The sequence below is a fragment of the Octodon degus genome, unplaced genomic scaffold, assembly GCF_000260255.1.
Source record: "Octodon degus isolate 3935 unplaced genomic scaffold, OctDeg1.0 scaffold00153, whole genome shotgun sequence".
In the NCBI taxonomy this organism is placed as follows: Eukaryota; Metazoa; Chordata; class Mammalia; order Rodentia; family Octodontidae; genus Octodon; species Octodon degus.
Window position 1 is genome coordinate 3,319,882 of NW_004524729.1, and position 20,569 is coordinate 3,340,450.

At 50.7% G+C, this 20,569-nt stretch overlaps 1 protein-coding gene across 1 annotated transcript in view; it reads left to right on the forward strand.

Moving 5' to 3' along the window:
- The window catches only part of Tbc1d22a (TBC1 domain family member 22A), a 343,764-nt gene that overhangs the window by 111,268 nt on the left and 211,927 nt on the right, over window positions 1-20,569 (forward strand). The window contains exon 11 of the mRNA XM_023702532.1: window positions 5,132-5,246. Coding sequence (XP_023558300.1) covers window positions 5,132-5,246 — 115 coding nt within the window. The remainder of the gene's footprint in view (window positions 1-5,131; window positions 5,247-20,569) is intronic.

Consider the following 20,569-nt stretch of genomic DNA (forward strand, 5'->3'; position numbering starts at 1 on the left):
CCTAGACTTCTTTGACTTTAGTATTGAATGTAAGTGGGACAAAGCAGGCATCTCATTCTTTCTCTGAGATTAGTGGGAAATCTTTGTTTTGTTTTAAGCAAACCTCATTAATTCACTATACGTTTCCATGTTTTTAGACTTCTTTTTCGATCGTACGTGTATGGTACAAAACAAACACATTTCTGTGAGACACTGGTCCATACACCACATCCTAGTCCTCTGTACTCCTCCCTTCTCTCCTCCCACCCGTCCCATCCTCAGACCCCTTTCCCACGTCTACAAAGTCTGGCTCCTTGTTTCCTGTCATCTTTTTTTTTTAAGCTTCTAAACTACTTACAGTGTAGATTTCCCATATAAGAGAAAGTAATGCTTAATCCTCTTACGTGGTATGTATGTATGTGTGTATGTATTTATTTTTTGTACTGGGAATTGAAGTCGGGCCCTTGTGCTTGCCAGGGAGGCACGCGTGCTGCTGAGCCGTCCCCCAGCCCATTGTACCCTGCTTACTGTCCTTAGCATTCTGGTCTCAAGGTGCACCCATTTCCTACAGGTGACTCAGATCACCTTTCTTCGTGACTGAGCAGTGCCCCACTGTGTGCGAACATCGCGTTTTCTTTATCCACTGTTGCTGGACTCACAGGCTGCTCCCAAGATGTGGCTGTCGTGACTTGTGCTGCTAGGGCGTGGGTGTGCATGGGTCGCTGTAATCCGACAGCATTAACTCTTCCCAGAACCTGTCTAGAGGGGTGTAGCTGGGCCGTGTGGAGTCTGTGTTTGAGTTTTCAGGAGAATCCCCGTGCTGCTTTCCATAAGGGATCTGCCACGTCCCCACCAACAGTGTAGACAGGTTTCTTTTCTCTCGCAAGTTCTCCAGCACTTGTTTTTCGAGTCTGTGATGGGATGGGAGCCGTTCTTTCTGGAGTAAGGGAATCTCAGTGTTGTTTCAGTTTGCATTTTGGAGGGAAGTTTGCAGTGCTGCACCTAGAGCTCTTTCCTGTTGAGGACAGTGCCTTGCTCTTGGTTTTGAAGCCATAAAGGTTTGTTGAAATTTATCAAGTTCCTTTTCCTCCCATCATCTGAGGTCATGTTGTTACTGTGTTAGTCTATTAATGTGATGAATTTTATTGGTATAATTTCCTAATATTGAGCCAACTACACATTATGGAATAAATCTAGATTGGTCACAATGGTTATAGTGTTAATACATTACAGAATTTAGTTTGTTAACATCTAATGTGCCATAACTGCCAGAATTAGAAGGCAGGTTTCTTTTTAATTTGCAGAATGCCTCTAGCCATTCATCCATCTTCCAGCTGCACTCTGGCACCAGCCGTCAGTTTTCCTGTATGTCTGTCCTCATAACTGTGACACTGTGAGGCTCTGCGTGAAAGGACTGTCTTCCAGTACTTAATTTGGAGCCCTGTGTTCTTCTACCTGCTGTGTCCCTGAGGAGAGCACAAAATGTGGGATGCAGATGAGCACACTGGAATAACGTGTTTGGCATGCCCATGGGGGCGTTGTAGCCTGGGCTGGGAGAGCCTCGTGTGTGCCGGGTTGTAAGTGTGCAGTCCTGTTTGAGTGCTGCACTCAGTGAGTCCTGTGTGGTGTGTGGTGCCTTGCATCCGCCTTCTGGGTTTGTCATCTGCTCTGTTTTGGCCACATTCATCAGGTGCTGTGATTCAGAGGGGCTGTTCCCTGACTCTTGAGAATCTGGAGCTGTTAGCAACATCTTCTCTCAGTCGAAGGGCTGTGAATCCCTGAGGCCCCTCCATGCAGCTCTGTTTTGTTGCTTCTCTCAGAAATTATCTCTGTGGCATTTTGTGCGCCGTGAAGTGGCAGTACGGATTCGCATGGCAGAATTATGATGTTTTCACATTTCTGAAATCAGATGTTTTTGTGAGTAATGAGCGCAGCAGTGTTCTCAGTTGTGGTGAATCGCACTCGTTAGTGTGCGGAGAACCGGCTGCCTGTGGGGACAGCTGGGGCTCAGCTCTGCCGGGCAGGCCTGCAGAGGGTGTTTGATAAGATGTAGGAAAGAGGCAAAGGCCTACTGCACGGGGACAGGCACCTCACTATCTGTGGGCTCCCGTAGAAGATGCTGCTTGCCCGACTTGTAGAAAGAGCCTTTTGGAGTAAGAACTGGCCTTAGTGCATAGGGCTCTCAGCTTTCTGAAGCTTGCAGGCAACCAGGAGTGCCTCTCACCTATGCGAAACCGGTCTCAGTGGCCACTTATGTTATTGAGCACAGACTGATCTGCAGCAGAGAGATTGCGGAAGTTTACAGCTTGGGCTACTTGTAGCAAATTCCCACTCTCACAAAGACATGGGTATTAAGAATGAGAGCAGAACTTTAATAGCAAAACGCACTCCATGGGTATTCACTGCTGGATCCATTTCAGGTCAGTCTGTGTTCATGAGGTGCATCTGCAGAGCTGGTACATCTTGGCTTTGCAGTGCCCTGGTGGATGATGTTCCCTCCCCAGCAGCGAGCTGCTGTGGCTCTGGGCCTGCGGAGCCATGTCCTCCCCTTCTCTGCTCTTCAGCTGGCTCCTCAAGGCCTACTGACCACCCTGTGCCAGGGTGCAGCTCGTGTTGTTTTAGTCTTTTCTGCACAAGTGCCAGAGGATACCTAGAGTCTTGGCCTAGTGAGGTGTGGGGCTATGCTGAAGGCCTGGCAGTGACTACAGTGGAGAAGCCCCTTCCCTGGAAGCGGTCTCTGAGGAGCTAGCGCTTGCACTGAGGTCCTATGCTGCAGGTGAGGGGAGCCGTGGGAGATGTGGCAGGGGCAGGCTCCAGGTGGCCAGATCGGCAGGTGTGGGACGTGAGGCAGGAACAGAAGTGACTAGGTGCTGTGGAAGGGAGGGGAGGGCGCCTACCCAGGCCCGGAGCTGTGCTCAGGACTCTGCCTCTCGAGCTGCATCTGGGGACCTGTGGGGGCTTGAGGTGTCACCTGATGCGGTGTGTGCTGAGGTGCTGCTGAGGGAGAAACTGCCTGGTTCTGGGAGGCTCTGCTGTGTCTGTGTGACACATCCTCTGAACATCCGGGGCTTGAGTGGGGTGTGAGTCCACTGCCCACTTCCAGCCTTGTGCTGTGAGCAGGACGCCACCCCACACTGTACACTCTTGTGCACGCGCTGGCCCTGCTGCCTGAGTGCGCCCTGCTGAGTGTTGGTGGGGTGGATGCATTAGGCGTAGGCTCCTGGTTTTCCGTCTTCCTTACCCTCCTGTGACTTCCCTGTGAGCGGAGCTCTGACCCAAAGCGTCAGTGGTGGCTGAATGTGGCCTTCAGGGCTCCTGCTTAGCCTCGCCCAGGGTGGAAACCTGGCTGTGCTGCCCTTGGCTCCGTGATCCCATGCGCCTCCCGGTGCGATCAAGGCTGTCCCGGCGACACCACCGTCTGTTCTGCTTCCCTTGTGTCCCCTTGCCGTCCAGGGCTGCAGCACTCTGCTGCTTCCTGGCTGCGCCTCTGTGTCCCCTTGCCGTCCAGGGCTGCAGCACTCTGTGCTGCTTCCTGGCTGCGCCTCTGTGTTTACTGCCTCAGACTCCTTGCAGGGCAGGCCCTGCACCTCTCGCAGGTGTCACGCCGATCCTGAGATCTGCAGAGCCTGTGCATGAGTGTCATGTGCGCACTGCCCCTGCTGTGCAGGCCCGTGTCATGTGCGCTGCCCCTGCCGTGCAGGCCCCTGTGTCATGTGCGCGCTGCCCCTGCCGTGCAGGCCCCTGTGGGCCACTATGGAGCTGCAGCTGCCACGTTTGGGCTCCTGGGAGCTGCTGTCGTCTGGGGGTTTTGCCTGTCACGTGGGCCACCAAAGGGGCTGCTCATGGGCCCAGGGGTGCAGGGCTTTGGTGCCTCCCTGTCATTGGCCAGGTTGCTGTACACAGGAGAGGTCTAACGGGTGTTGTTATTAAATGATTTTGATCTTTGAGCTTGTTTAAATAGTTCTCCCTGGAAAGCCGTTGACCTGAAATGGAAAGTGTGTGTGGTCACATGTGGCTCCCTGTATTCCTCACTCAGCGAATGCCCCTCAGCGGCCCCAGCTTACGTGTGGGGGTGCTTTGTGAGTCGTTGAAGGATGCTGCTGATCGTCGTGTGGGGTTCCAGCATGGATTGCGGGAGGGGTCGAGGTAAGAGGCGTCATGGCCTGGGCTACAGGTCCCTCTGTGTGTATTGCAAGCCTCTGCCGTGCGCCTTGTTTCTGTGAGGCCTGGCCGAGACCTCAGACTTGGCCTTGGCCTGCAAGGAGCCACCGGTTTGGCCAGGAAAAAGCAAGTTTCGGAGAGTAGGAAATGCTGGCTTTTGCAGAAAGCGGCCAGGAAGGAGCAGCGGGCTGCAGGACGCCAGCCCTGAGGCGAGCCTCAGAGGCTGGAGAGGCCCTCTTGGTCTGTGGGAACGGTGCTGCCGCCTCGTATGGTCAGCCGTGGGCGGTGCCTGTGGATGACCTTGGGGAGGGCCCGGTTTAGGGGCCTGCAGGTCTGCAGCCTGGTCCTGAGGCTCCATTGGCAGCAGGAGAGAGCAATCGGAGGCCAGGAAGCTGCGTGTAGGTGTGGTCCCTGCACTGTGGAGCTGCGTGGTGGGCTGGTGGCAGGAGAGAGCAAGCGGAGGCCAGGAAGCTGCATGCAGCTGTGGGCTTCTGCACTGTGGGGTCAGGTGGTGGGCTGGCGGCTCCCACGGTGGCGAGGCCTGCCCAGGGGCTTACAGGACTCTCCTTACATCCTGGGGAGTTCAGAGCGTGCGTGCGCCCGTCCACCCACCTGTCTGTCCACTGTTCATCCCCTCATCTGCCTGCACTTGCCTGTCTCCTGGCCATCTCTGAGGAAGCATTTGGTGGCCTGGGGCTTGTGCTGCCCCACGGAGTCCCGCCTAGTGGTCTTGAGGAGCAGGGAGCCTCCTGGGAGTGAGGGCAGGAGGGTGGAGCTGAGCAGGCCAGCGGAGCACCGCTCTGTGCTCCTGAGTCGACAGAAAGTGAAGACCGTTGGAGTTTCACAGAGCGATTGAACTGCAGTGAATGTTTATCTACAGCATTTGCCCTGTCGTATTAGAGACGATGGTATGCATTTGGAGAAGAGTGGAGCGATTTCATAGTCTCCACTTATTGACCTTTTACTTCACCATCTGTCCATTTTCTTTCAGATTTTTGAAAGGATCCTGTTTATATGGGCGATCCGCCATCCTGCCAGTGGATATGTTCAGGGGATAAATGACCTGGTCACTCCTTTCTTTGTTGTCTTCATCTGTGAATACACAGGTAAGGCCGTGTCCTCCATAGCTCTCCAGACATTAAACGTGGGCTTCAGTGGACACGTTGTCACTCTGCAGAATTATGCCTGGAGTAAAATTACCACGCAGTTCAGTGGTACTAAGGAAGACAAATAATGGAGAATAATGTAGTTGTACTGTCGGTGTTGTCTCTAAAATACATCTTTCCCTGCTCACCTACTGAAGATGTTAACGTGCTATCGCTGTGGTCAGTATTGTCTGGAATACTACTACATTTAGTCAGATAAATGATTATTTGCGGAATTTGTTTTATTTTTAATGGCCACTGAAGCGCTGACCTCAAGAGTTTGGATTTAAGTGGATAAGGTTAAGGTGACAAGACTGTTAATTGATCTTTGTGTCTCTGGCCTTTCATCTTTCCTGCGTTTGATGTACTGATCACATTTTGTTTCGTTGGCATATTAATTACATGCAGCATAGTTTCACAGAATTTAGCTTGGGCTGTGGCACTTCTCATGACTACTGCTTATTTTTCTTTCATTTGTGTTAGAATAGCAAATGAATACAACTTTACCTATTTTGAACATGTTTTAAATTCTTTAGACAGTGGGGAGAGTGGTACGTTTGTGCTTTTTAAATCTCTGTGACTCCAAACACATAGGAGGGCTCCCTGTCGGGGTGCATCTTCCTGGGGCCCTCCGGCCCAGCCTTGCTTGCTCCTGAGGGGTGTGGCTTGGGCCCCCTCTGCCTGGCTGCCTCTGTCGGTGGCCCGAGAGGTGGGTCATCCTCAGAGCAGAGGACACACTCGTTCATGGGCTTTGTTGTGACCCCTTGCACTCTGCTTCCCGTTGTGATTTCATAGGAGGGCTTCTCACTGCTCAGCAACTAATGAGACTGGCGCCGTCCCTCCCTGAGCAGCTCTTAAGCAGGGAGAGGCCACTCCTGAGCACATGCACTCTGCTCCTCACCCCCTTGTTTGACAGATAATGAAAATGTTCTTAATGATCCTGGAACAGTAGGACCTCTGTCAGGAGCCCAGAGTAGTTAATTGAAAGAAGAAGTTCAACTGAGATGTGATTAGAGAATTGATATTCCATGTTAAATAGACCATTTAATTAATGTGGTAAATAAGTTTGTCTTAACTACTTTACCACCAACTTACATTGTAAGACCCAAGCGATTCTTAATGCATTTCCCTGATTATCAGCAAGGCAGGATGAGGGGACAAGAGCATGGCCTTAATTGTCCAGGAGAAGGAGCAGCTGGGGAAAACAGAGTGCGTGCTCTGCACATGGAGGCTTCAGTTGGGCGCTGAGAGGCTTTCCCGTAGACCGCGTATAACGCATGTGTGCGTGCGCACACGTGCACACGAGCACAGCTGCCATTGACCTGGGTGTACAGTGTTGCTTTGGAACAGTTGTGCAAAACATACCTTCGATTAAGTGGACATGTGAAAAATTTGGGGGTGTGGATTTCAAATGCAGCTGGTGCGTCTGTGGTTTTTTCCTGATCGTGCTCCCAGGACCCGGGCCAAGCGCTCCCTGTGCTGTGTGGCCTGATAATTGTATGCATTTCTTGGGGTTCCACTTTGCTGCCTTCCGGGCTGGAGTGTTGTCCTTCTGCGGATGTCGGGCGCACCTGGGGCTCTGGCCCCTGCAGGGAGGCCCCGTCTGGTCTGAGCACCTGGGATGCACCTGGATGAAGAGTAGCTAGCTGGTCCTGCCCCGCGGGGCTCCAGTTGTAGTGCAGAAGACAGGTTGTAGATGTGTGATTAAGACGTTTAATTAATTATCATTCATGCTGTCAGGAGGCATGGCCTGGGTGGTCAAAGGCAGCTTCTTGAGTAGGTGACATTTCAGCACAGCTGATGGGGTCAGCCAGCACGAGGTGTGGGGAGCTGCAGGGGAGCTGGCTTGGAACCAAGGTGCCTTTGGGGCAGCGGTGAGTGCTGGCTGGGGAGCCGCAGGGAGAATCCAGGCTGGGGTCCAGGTTGCGCTGAGGCTGAGGAGCACTACTCAGGCCCATGTTTTCCTTCCTGAGCCGGGAAATCACCAGCGGAAGCTTCCTGAGGGGCTGTGTGACATGCTGAATGCCTGAGCACTTGGTCTTGAAGCAGGTGACCCTCAGGTACTAGGCTTATTGAAGATCTGAAGACATGGTTCTCTTCTTCAGAGGTGAACCCTGGCAATAGGACTCTGCAGTTTGATGACTGAACGTTTGGCACCATTGTGGCATCAGCCCGGACAGACAACTTGTAGGGTGGCAGGTGGTGTGCGTCTCAGTGTGAATGGGCACTGCCTCCTGGTATGGGGCCGCTTGTGCGGTTGTTGGGATTGCTTCTTTCCTCAAAGTTGCAGTGTGGCAATGATTGCAGTTAATTGGAGATGCAAGAAAGCCTCGTGGCAGAGGTTTTGCCAGGGGTACTCCTCAGGCAGCTACCTCAGACTGATTGCGGTGTTGGAGCGAGGCTGGGCTTTTTCTGGGAGTGTGCTGAGCAGTGTGCCTGAGCTGGCGAAGACCTCCCCTGCCGTGGACTCCGGATGGCCTCCCTGGGAGGAAGGGAGTCAGCGCCCATGGTGGTTTTCCAGGTGGGAAGCAGCAGCTGCCTGCTGTGTCTGAGCAGAGCCGCTTCTGCCCTGGGACGGCCTGCCTGTTGGTGCAGGCGCTTAAGCAGCCTCTCCGGGGCTGGGGGCTGGGGAGAAAGCTCAGTGGCTTAAGTGCCTGCCTGGCAAGCAAAAGGTCCCAAGTTCGATCCCCAGTATAAAAAGAAAGAAAGAAAAGAAAAGAAAAGAAAAGAAAAAAAAAGCCTCTCCATAGTCCATGACTTGCAGCAGGATGTGGGAAGTGATAAGATACTGGAGCAGGACCTTGGGCTTCTCAAGCTAACTACCTGCTTCCCAACAGGAAGGGTGAAGCTGATACCCAACAGGAAGCTGGGCAGATGGTCAGAGTCAGAGCAGTGCGGAGAGGGTGAGGGCACATTGTGTGGAGGACAGAGCTGGATCTGCCCTCCCGTGTCCTGCCGTGGTGGGCCACTGGTCCCTTGACCCTCGGGTCCCATGTGTCTCCTGCTGTGCACAGAACAGGAGCTCCGTGTACTGTGGTGTTGAGTGGAATCTTGAAAAACATTTTTACTTATTATGAAATAAAGAGGAAAAAACACCTCAGCTTTTAAATCTGTTGAAGAGAAAGACTGAATGTCGAGCTATTGGCAGGTATAGGCAAATATGAAGGAGAAGGTTGAAACATTTGATCGCCTCACTGTTGAAAGGATTTAACTGCCTCTCTCCTTTGATTAAGGAGCTTTCTGCTCCTTCTGTTTTCCTGCCCGCCTGGGGCCAGGCCTCTGAGCTGGCCAGGGCTGCCTTTGGGAATCCCGCCTGGTGGCAGAGTTAGCTACAGTTCTTTTCTCTGGTCCTGTGGGCTTGGAGGAAGGAGGACCTGCGTAGGCTTCCCCCTGAGCTGTTTTCCAGCTGGTCCCTTTTACCTGGGGTCAGGGCATGGCTGTTCAGGGGTTCCCCAGGCTCTGGGGCTGCCACACCCATCAGGAGCCTTGCTGGTGCCCACAGTCATGTATGGATGGGCCGATTTCACTCTTCTCTTTTTTCTGTGCATTCTATTACACAGCCAGGACCATATTATCCATAACATTGTTGCAGGCTTTTTTATGCTTACCCTTATAACGTAAGGTTTCCCGTGTTATTAAATCTTTGTAAAGATCATTTCTATCTCCTGCACACAGTATTCTGCTGAGACGATGTTGGATAATTCATGAAACAATTCTCTTATTGTTTCTTCCCCCCTTTCCACCCATAGGCATGGTAAAATTTTTAAGTTAAGCCTGTATTTTTCAAATAGTGCCTATCATATTCCTTTTAGGAAGGTTTAATTTGTTTTAAAATTAAGAAACATTATTCAGTCTCCTTGAATTGCACAGTTGAAGTCAAGAAAGATTTTTTAATTTAAACAAATACTTTCAGCATAGAGAAAAACAAAGAAGTATTATTTTCCCCCATCTTTGATGCATCTTTACTGTTTAAATTTAGAAACAGTTTTGACAGGGCTCTTGGAGTCATTGTGTGTTAGCTGGGCTACGCGAGAGGCGTGACAATGGCTGGGTTTTGTAAGTTGAGTATTTTACAACTGTCTAACGTCAGCATGTTCAAGCTTAGATTGATTTCATTTTGTATGTCATTTTCTCTTAAATTATATATGAAAGCAAGTATAGGAAGGGGTGAGTAATAAACAATACATTTACTTGAGTTCAATCCCTGGTACCACAAAAAAAAAAAAAAATACATTTACTTAAAGAGCATTAAGGATTTTTATTTTTATATTCCTGTTTAGAAGTCAGAATCTCAGAAGTCAGTTTCTTAATTAAAACCTGTTAGTTGTCCCTGGAGAGTGTGGAGTGGAACACGGAAGTCAGTTTCCGCGAGCCCTGTCAGGACGCATGCGTGCAGCCTTGCAATGCGTTTGCACGAGCTAAATTCACACAGCTTGGAGGGGAGCTCGGGCTTCCCCGGCAGGGAGAGGAGGGCAGGGCTGCCTTCTGATTGCTAAGTTACTTTTAGAAGTGGTCTGCTCTTTCTTTGTTCACACTCAAGTTTTACCGCACGGTACTTTGCTTTTGGCCAGTGATGTGAAGCCAGGCTGCACTTGGGAACGCCCTCGCCCCTCCTGAGCGTACCTCCTGGCGAGGCAGGTGCCTGTGTGGTGCGCAGCTCAGCTCGGAGCCCTGGCAGGGGAAGTGCAGCATGCCAGGGCTAGGTTCTGCAGCGGTTCTGAGCTGTGGTGGCAGTGGGTGGGAGCCCGCCGAAGGCCGGCGGGACAGGCACTGGCTGCTACGTTGCCCCAGCTCGCCCGTGTTCCATTTGCCGTGCGCAGATACCTTGAACGCAGTCAGAGTCAGGGACAAGTTGTGTGCAGTCTGTGGGCAAATTGGAGAATGCAGTGTTGGTGAAGCTGCACATCCCAGAGGCTGTCTCTGGAGTGCTGGATGAATTTCCTCTGCCTTTTCGTCCAGTAGCAATCATGTTACACATGCACATTTCAGTATTGTTTTCTAATACCTAAGCATTTTCCAAAGCCAACTCTTTAAAAATATCTTTTTCTGGGACTGGGGAGATAGCTCAGCGATCTAAGCGTCTGCCTGACAAGCACAAAGACCTGGGTTCAATCCCCGATACTGCATGACATGCTGGTTAGTGAGACCCTGTACCAAACCAATAAATAAAAGATTAAAAAAATGTTTTTAAATGTCTTTTTCTAATGTAGTGACATGCTACTTCCAACAGTGGGTAGAAAACCTAGACAGAAGGCCAGTAAGAAGCTGGAAAATTGAGCATCACTGGAGACCATACCAATCTGACAGACACTTGCAGAGTGTGGCTCCCAGCAGCACAGAAGGCGTGCTTTTCTCCAGAACGCAGGGGGTTGTCACTAGGACCAGTATTTACTAGGACCCAGCTCTGGCCTGTGGAAATCAGGCAGGATACGTTCTTCCATGATACTTGCATTAGGTTCGAAGTCTGCAGCCAGCTGGAGAAGTCGATGCATGTGCAGAAATTTTAGAACAGACCCCGAATCACCAAGAGGGCAAAGCGGAGAAGGGAAATTAGGCTTTACTGCGAGAGCAGAAGGTACTGCAGGGCTGTGGGCTGCCCCTGGGCAGTGCAGCTCAGAGGGTGTTGCTCGCGTTGAGTTAAACTAAGAAGAGCTCACATGGTTCACTTCCAGCCTCAGCAGCTGGAAAAAGCAGAGTAAAGCAGAGCTAGAACCAGTAGAAGCGAGGACACATTGAAGACTGCAGCTGAAGCAAATAAAGTGGAAGCTGGAGCCGTAGAGGAAGAGTATTGACACAGTGGGCTAAGGTGTATCTAGACTGACCAAGGGCCAGGGGTGTGGGAGACTGTCAAGTGGACTCAAGGCCCCAGACCATATGATTGTCTCATTTAATGCACATGAAATATTCTGCAAGTGTGTGGCACTGAGGGAATTCTGTGTGTAGTTCTGTAAAGTGGGCGGTTGTAGGAGCTGGAATTCCTAGAAACGGATACCGAAGCTGCCTGGGCTGATGAATTCGGTGTCAACTTGGGAGGCTGTGGGGCCCGGTTGTTCGGTCAACACCTGTCTGATGTTCCTGTGGAGGTGAGTTTTATGTGAGTGATGTTGTACTTGTGACTGAGTAAACTAGGTCACCCTCCGTGGTGCACCGTGGCCTTCTCTCCTGGTTGGCTGAAGGCCCTGACAGCACAGACCAGCGTTTGGCTTCCCGCAGCAGCGGCTCGGGAGCAGCGTAGGAGCTGCCTGTGCTTCTGGCCTATCTGCTGGCCCCGCAGGTCTCGGATTTTCCGGTTCCTACAAGGACGTGGCCAGTTCCATCAAATGAGTCTCTCGCGTCATGTACACAGCACATGTATGTATGATTAAAGCAGCAATACGGAGTATTCCCAGAGAGCCTACAGCGGACGGGTTCACTATTTTATTAATGTTTAATAAAGAATCCATACTCTGTCTGCACAAAACTCTTCTAAAAATGGAGGACACCCTTTGAAGCTAATTCTATAGGACATATTGCTCTTACGTGAAAACCAAAGACAGTGCTATGCGTTTATAAGGCACATGTAAAAATTCTCAGCCAAATAATTGCAGAGCTGAACACGTGGCTGTGCATAGAAGGTTATGTGTCACTACAGATATAATTTATGTCATGATGCAGGGGTGGCTCGGCCTGTGAAAGCCAGTGTCACATGCTTCGTTAACAGACTCAAGGCCCCAGACCATATGATTGTCTCATTTAATGCACATAAAACATTTGACAGAAACCCAGTCCCTCTGGTGGTGTACTCAGCCAGCACACTAAGAACAGGAAGGAGGCGCCTCCCACTTAGAGGCGTCCACGAAGAACCCCAACTTCTGCCATGCTTTGTGAGTGAGAGCGGGGCATCCCCCAGATCAGGAAAGGTGAGGCTGCTTGCTTTCCCTATTGGTGCTTCGATTCATATTGGTCGCATCAGAACTGCTCAGACAGAACATGAATCAAAACCATCCAGAAAGAAAGTGCCTGTGTACAGGTGCCATGATGTCATACGTAGAAAACCTTAAAGAGAATCCCCCAAAACGTGACCTGTGACACAGTGAGGCTGTAGGCTGGGAGTCTGAGATAAAGTTAGTTAGAGTCTAAAGGTTTGTAGTGTACAATTTAAAATTGAAATTATGAAAATAGTTTTGCTGAAATAAAGAATAAATACTTTGGTAGAAATTTAGCACAAGAGATGCGAGACTTGTACTCTGACAACTACAAAGCATTGTTGGAAGAAATTAAGGAAGAGCTACGTGAGTGGGAAGATACTTAGGTCGTGCTTACAGGTTGGAGCCTTGGTGTAGTTCAGAGGGCAGTGCTCCCTAAATTCAGCACACTTGCTCTGAAAACAAACTAGCTGGCTTTGGGCAGAACTTGACAAGGTTGTCTTAAAAATCATATGGAAATCCAAGACAGTCAAGATAGGCAGAGCAGTGTGGAGGAGAAAGGGGAAAAAATGAAACAAGTTGCATGCCGTGATACCACAACTTACTGTGCGGCTACAGCAGTGAAGACCTTATGTTGCCGATGGACTCGACGTGCAGCTCACGTGAAAGCAGCTGAGAGTCCGACAATAAACCTGCACGTTTCTTTTGTGTGTGTGTGTGTGTGTGTGTGTGTGTGTGTGTGTAACCGGGGATTGAACTCAGGAAGTGCTTATTCTACTGAGCCATCTCCCAGACCCAAACCTTCACATTTCTATTCGGTTGATTTTAACAAGTATTCCAGTGAAGTCTATGGGAAACTGTCCTTTTCAGCAGATGTTCTAGGTCAGGCCAAAGAATAAAGTTCTGTTCCTGCTCCTTACAATGACAACAGTGAAGTGAATCATAGCTCTCAGGTAAGAGCTACTGCCATAATGAAACTCTTGTAAAAAAGTGTAGGAATAAGTTTTCATGACTTTGGCTTAGGCCCTGGGTTACTAGATACAATGCAAAAGTGAGAGAAGGGAAAGAGAGATGAACTGGGATTCATCATAGGAGAACTTTTGAGATGTAAGCAGTACATCAAAGAAAGTGAAAAGGCGCCCCACTGGATGGGAGGACATGTAAATTATGTATCTGATAGATTTGTGTTGTCTGTAAAATAACTCAAGCCCAATAAGACAATCAGATTACAAGTGCAAAATATTGAATAGACCTTTCTCCAAAGATGTACAAATGGCCAATAAACAAATGAAAAGGTGGCCAGAATCACTAATCATCAGGAAATGCAAATCAAAACCATGCTGAGACACCTCTGAAGACCCGAAGAAAGAAGATGGGCGGTAACAGTTGCCAGAGATGTGGGTGTGGACATTGCCTGTGAAAGGGTGTAGGGTTTCCTTCTAGCGAACAAAATGTTCTACAATTAGATTGTGATAGTAGTTGCCCGGGAGATGGCTGAGTAGGCACAAGGGTCTGAGTTCAATCCTTGGTTCTGAAAAAAAAAAAAGTAAGCTAGAAACACTTAGGGGCCAGGGAGATAGTTCGGTAGAGTAAGCGCTTACATGGCAATCACAAGGGCCTGAGTTTAATCTCCGGTCCCGCAAAAAAAAAAAAAAAAAAAAAAGATAATGGTTGCCAAAACCAGTGAATATTCTAAAAACTCACCTTAAAAAAAACCATCTATTTGTTTGTTTATTTATTTATTTGGAACAGAGTCTTGCTATGGTGCTCAGACTCAGTGATCCTCCTGTCTCAGCCTCCCCAGTGCTGGGATTACAGGGGTATGCCACCATGCCTGGTTTCAGTGGCTGGCACAGTGCACCAGGGGTTCTGGGGCCAGCACAACATGCAGTACCTGGGATTGAACTCAGGCCCTTGTGCTTGCCAGGCAGGCACTTAGACTGCTGCGCTATCTCCCCAGCCCCTATTTTTCCACTGTTACTTGATATCATGCAGCACCTTGATTGGATTTTCTGGTGGTGTAGTACTAGAAGAGGCGTTATTGAATCAAGAACTATATTTTACTTGATAATGCTTGCTAGGTTATTTTCCAAAAGAGTGTTAATATGTGTTCCCACCAGCCATGTACAAGACTTTCAGGACATCCATCTGTGTGTGTACATGTGGACACATGCCATTCATTTGTAAACCCAGTGTAACTGCATGCAAGCTCATTCCACCATGGCCTGAGCTCAGCCACATTACGTGACCTGGTGAATTAGTCAGTGACCAGGAGCAGTTAGTACACTCTGTGGTATTGATGCTTGAGTCTTCAGCCTAAACATGTCTTATTCAGTTGTCTAATTAAAAACCAAGCAAGGACAAGGGTGCATATGTGCACGTGCGCTTGTGTGTGTGTGTGTGTGTGTGTGTGTGTGTTTGTTGGTGACTGTAGTCCTTTGCACGCAGGGTGTGTGCTAGTGTGGCAGAAGCAGAGTCTTGCCTGACAGTCCCCCTAGACTCGGTGTGGGGTGACTACCCACAGGGCTGCTCCCCGGCCCACGGTGGCAGGCAGCAGAAGAGGAGTCAGTTGGAGCCGTTCTGTGGAAACACGTCCTTCAAGTTGTACTGTGCATGTCTCTGTAGCCTGTCATGCAGGGGAGGCTGCTCTTCTATGCAGAGTGCTGCTGGCATTCTTCTCACATAGTGAAGTAAGCGCTGCATGATGGTGGCGACTCAGCCACGTCTTGCCCCTGCACGGCCTTGGACCTTGTTCCTGGGGCTTGCTTCTGCGGCCTTGATCCCTAGGTGCCTGGTTCTCAGGCAGAGTGCAAGGGTCTGCAGCCTGCCTGAGTCGCCAGTGATAGGTGTTTCAGTGGCATAGTAAAGAGATAGGAAAAATAAGAGAAGTCTTTCTTAGCTCCGAAGACACAGCGAGATCGAGGCCAGCTGGGTCAGGTGGATCCTCCGGCCTGAGACAAAGACAGCTGAGGCATTTATGGACTTCTGTGAGGGGTGGAGTTGGAGGGGATCTTTAGAGATACCTGAGGAGCTGATTGGGGCCTTCCCTGAGGTGGCGGGAAGGATGGAAGGATATTGCACCCTGGGCTGGGTTGGAGAAGAAGTGGGGAGGTGGTCTCTGGGAAGAGAAGCTGTTGTTTTAAGGGTGTCAGCCATATTTCATGACCACCATGACTTAAATCACTAGAACTTGGGCTCCGATGCTCTGAATCCCAGGATGTGGTGTTCTTCTCGTAGAAACCACGGCTTACATATCTTTAGTGGAAAAGGCGGTACAGTATTCAGTTGGCTGGCTTACGGGGCTGGAGCAGGGCTGGCCTTCCCTCCCTCCCATGAATTCTCTGCAGCAGGGCCTGTGCTTCAGCCTCTCTGTGAGTGCTGCTCCCCTCTGCCCGTACCCACAGCCATGGGTGCTGATGCTCTGGGTAGAAGGATGGCTGTGGGGTACTGGGTGGCTCCCTGGGGTCTGTGGCTGCAGCCCCCCTCTGGCCACTCCTGTCTTACCCTCTGACCATTGACGGAGCCTGAGACCCACTCAAAGGTGCTGCGGGCTCCGCTGGCCACGTGATTTCCAGGCTTACTGCCGATGGCTACTGGAAGGACTAGTGGTCCCTGAAATGCTGACATTTTGATCCTTGTTAACCTGGAGGCTTGTGCGGTCTTTAAACCCCTCTCTTGAGCAAGCAGGTTCTCTTGAGCTCCGTGGAACTGTCTCGCAATTCCCCAGAGTAGTCAGCCCTTTCAGTCAGTCTGCCGTCGTTCCTGATTTAGGTTGCCGTCACCACTGAAGTGGTTCTGCTCAAGGAAACACATGGTAGAGGTGTGCCCTGCCTGAGCGCCACATGACTTGCTATCCGGAAACTTCTGTAGTTCAGTCCAGGGCCTTTGAAGTAAGTGTTCTGCACCCTGTGCGGTGACAAGCCGTGTGCTTGCTCAGTGCCACTTCAGTTCTGGGGTGACACAGGGCCATGAAGGCTGAGGCTTCTGCCTCAGAAGGACGCCTGGCCCTGGGCTTAGTTCATGGTGTCAGGAATTTTATGGCTCCCATTCCCAGGCTCCGCGGCCTACGTGGTGCACAGAGCCACACAGCGAAGTGCGGTCAGGAGCAGCCTGCCGAAGCTTACTTTGGAGGTGGAGTTGTATGTGTTAGGATTTATCTGTAGAAACTCCACAGGGTTTATAAGTGTTGATGGCATCTAGTTATGAAATGCTTACACTTGGGTTGCGCGCTGTCATTTTCTCAGCATTTCCAGCTTACTGTCATGAGCTGAGGAAACATGCCTCCGCGTGCCCCTCACTTCCTCTAGGGGTCTCGAGGTGGCTGCTGAGGCCCAGGCTCGCAGCCGTTTGTGGGTTTACAGAAGGTGTAAGTGCTGTGCTCATCAGTGACACTTGGCTGCGGTTGTTAACGAGTTCGCCATGTCAGACTGGTGCTAAGTGCTTAATTGCATGTCCCAGGGATCCTTGAGTGCCTCTTGGTCATGTCCTCTCTGTGTGCGGGCTGCCACCGCTTTCCAAGGCTGCTTGTCAGTCCTGAGTGCTGGCTCTCTGGCCAGCCGGAGCTTGAGCCCTGGCCTCACAGTTGGCCCCAGCAGCAGGGAGCCAGGAGAGGCTGCAGAACTGTCTGTGCCCTCAGCAGGGTTCCCACACAGCGCCCTTCCCTCACGTGCATGCTGGCCTTGCTTTACAGGAGACAGGAAGCCTCCATCCTGCTGCCCCTTCTCTTCTCCCATAGTGCTTTGCGCTCCACCCCAAAACCCTGTTGGTCCTTTTTCACCGCAGGCTTGTGGAGGACTTGATGGGACTGCTTTTGTGTTTCTGTGGTTGGTGTCTTGTGCCATGCGGGCAGACGTAGTGGCAAGGAGCTGGATGGTGGCTGCATGTCTCTTCCCTCCAGACCCTGCTTGTTTTCTGCTTGGGTGCTATCTCCGTGTGAGCCTGCTCTGGCCTGGTTGTGGCCATTTCAAGCAGGTAGCCTGCTCTTCAGGGCCATTTTCTCCAAAGAAATAGAAGTGATGGAGCGTGATTGCAGTTGCAGTGTGTACCCTGAACAGGACGGGTGGTCATGTCAGCAGGCCACTCCAGTTGGGGGCTCCAGGATTTTCTGGGGACTTGGCAATAGCAGAAGCATGGAGACTAACATAGCCATACAGTTCTGTTCTTGGGTGGGGTATGCGTGCATTTTGGATCTTTTTGTTTTAGACAGGGTTTTACTACATAGCTCAGGCCGACTTTGAACTCACTGTGTAGGTCAGGCTGGCCTCAAACCTGAGTTGATCTTCCTGCCTTTGCCTCCCGAGTGCTAAGGCTACAGGTGTTGCTGCCACGCCTGGCTATGTGGGGTGAATTTGGTTTCGGCAGATGGTGGGAGGAGCTCCGCCTGCCTTCCTGAGTCCCTGGTGTCCACATCTGCTCCAGAGTGCAGCGTAGTTCTGCCCCCAGTGGGGCACAGGCCTGCGCTCTGCACTGAGCGGCTCTGCCAGCGGCGCTGGGTGCCTTTCTCATATTTGTTGTATTTGCTCTCCCACACTTGCATTTTTGGTTAATACAGTAACTGTGATTATTGGAGGTGCACTGTGATGTTTTCATACCAGTGTATAAGGTATATTGATGAACTTAGGGTGGCTAGGGTCTCTGTCTCTTTATCATGTATGTGTAGAGGTTTTGAGTTGTCCTCTTATAGCTCTTTTTAAAATAGTAAAATACTAGCTATGCCCACCCCACTGTGCTGTGGGACTCTGTGGCTCGGTCCTTCTGTCTGTGCTTGGCACCTGTAATCCACCTCCCTGTACCTTCCTCCTCCAGTGACCTCTGATCGACACTTACACAGGCTTCATTTTTTAAAGCTTCCATATATGAGCGAGGAAGAGTGGCCTAGTACTTGCCTCTCAGTGTATGATTTAATTCGCTTAAAAATAACATCCTGTCACTGCACCCATGTTGCTGTTCATCCTTCTTCATGGCTGGGTGACACTGTGTTGCCTGTGTGTCACCCTTTCTGTTCATTCACTGGGGAGCACCTGGGCTGATTCCATCTCTCAGCTGTGGTGAACAGCAGTGCGTGTTTTCTGCTGAAGAGCTGCCAGCTGTCGAGGTATCTCCTTGGTATGGTGATTTTATTTCCTTTGAATGCACCCCCATCATGGAATTCCTGGATCGTGTGTAGGTAGATCCCTCCTCAGGTTTCTGAGGAACCACAGAGTGCTTGATGGGGGCGCTAAGTTTGCATCCCACCAGCCGTGCTTAAGAGCTGTCCCTTCTCCAGCCTTCGTGAGCATCTGTAATTTTGTTTGGTCTTTTAGATAATAGCCCTTCCAGCTGGGATGAAATGATATGTTGCTGTCCTTTGAATTTACATTTCTCTAACGGCTTATGGTGTGGGGCATCGTTCATATACGTGTTTCATGGTCATGCATTTGTATGTTGTGCTGCTGCTTTTGAGAAATGTTTATTCAGATCATTTGGCCCTTCCAAAATTGGATATTTTGCTGGGGCTGTTTTGAGTTCTTTGGATATTTGGGCTAATAACTCCATGTTGAAGAATAGCTTGCACTGTTTATTCTGCTCTGAGGTGGGCTGTCTGCCTGTGGTTGCCTTTGCTGTGTAGAAGCTTCTTGGTGTGGCATGATCCCGTTTGCTTTCCTTGCCTGTGCTTTGGGGTCTTATTCCAGAAAGCATTACCAAAGCGACATCATGAAGTGCTTCCCTTACGTCATCTCCTAGTGGCTTCACAGCTAGGCTCTTCACGTCGGTCAGTGATCTGTATATCTATTCTGTTGAGTTTTGCGTGGGTTGAGAGTGCAGCTTGAGTTTCCTTCCTCCGCCGGTGGATGCCTCTGCCCCTGTCACGAGGAGGCTGTGCTTCCCATGTTTGTGTCGGTGCCTGTATGTGTGAGGTGGCGGGGAGCCAGCGCTCGCCTGATGCCAGTGATCGCCACCTGTGCTGTTTGGCACGTGTGCTGCCTACCAGCCACAGGGTGCCTAAGTTACGAGGCGGGACTGCCACACCCTACTGTGACCCAGAACTGGATTTTCACTTGTTTGATTTTAACTCCTTCCAACCCAAAGTGAAGAGCAGGTCCTGAGAGCCTGCTTTGGCTGCTGAGTGGCAGACACAGAGGTGGACAGTGAGGGTCGGGTGGTGGCCAGGACAATGAAACAGGGTCCCCTCATTGTTCGTCTTCCCCAGGGGCTTCTCGGGGCACTTCTGTCTTCCTAGGCACATCTGGGGAAGGAAGAGGGTGGGAAAGCACAAGGTGCTTCTTCCCTGTATAGCCCTTGAGTTTCACGATGGGAGAAGTGATGGTTTCTCTGCCAGTTTTCTCTTTGCTGGGTTGTGTTTCTGGTGCCCCCCGAGTCCTGGAGCGTGAAGGTTTCTAAGTCAGCACCCCTCACTGGGCAGTGCTGTGCCCTGCCCTGGCCATCCAGCAGGGAAGGGAGCAGTACATTTAGAGAGCGACCTTTCGGTAAAGCATCTTGGATGTCAGCCAAGTGGGAGAGAGAGAGAGAGAGAGGAAAACATCGGTGGTTCCTCCTGTACAGTTCATAGCCAGAGGACTGGGACAAATCCTGTTATTTCAACAATTAGATTTGGTGCAGGGCCCAGGGTTTCGAGTATCACAGTGAGACAACATGGAAATTATTGTTATAGTTAAAAGAAAATGAAAATAGTTCTGAAGTTTACTTCGTTTTCTGCATAAATCTGGATGAAAGCCAGACTCTCTCCCCACACTGGGCTTGTGCACTGTGTCAGTGTTTGAAAGTTCAGAAAGAGCCTGAAGCTTCAGAATGTTCTAGAAAATGACCAGTCATTAAGCCCATCATCACAAGTGCACGATTTGGGCTGCTCCTCTGTCCTGCGTTGCATCTGGCCTCTGCCTCCTGAGTTTGACTGCTGCAACCACCTTTGCCAGGGTCGCCCCTGGCAGCATGCCTGGGCCCGGCTGTACTCAGAGCCGTGTGTTTCTGTAGCTCACTGCATAGCCTGGCAGGCAGCTCCCTCCCTAAGCAAGAGTTCCCCAGAAGCAACTCAGAATAAGTAGGCAGGGCCTCCAGCAGCACTGAGTGCACCTTTTTAATAAATATGCACCCACTCGGGTCCTGGGGCCAGGCGGGCATCCAGATCCCCCCTTGCTGACCTCCCTTACAGACGGCATGTGCAGACTTCCAGGCCAGCAGAGCGAGAGACGGGTGCTGGTAATTACAGCTCTTCCTGTCGGGTTTCAGACCAGGGCTGTCAGTCAGTGGCTCGGCTCTGCGCTGGATCCCTGAACGAAAGGCAGTGTGCAAGACTGGGCCTCGCTGCCCTGGGCACGTGCGCGTGGCTGTGCCAGGCCAGCAGAGCAGGAAGTTAGTCCTGAGTATTTACTGGCTCCGCTC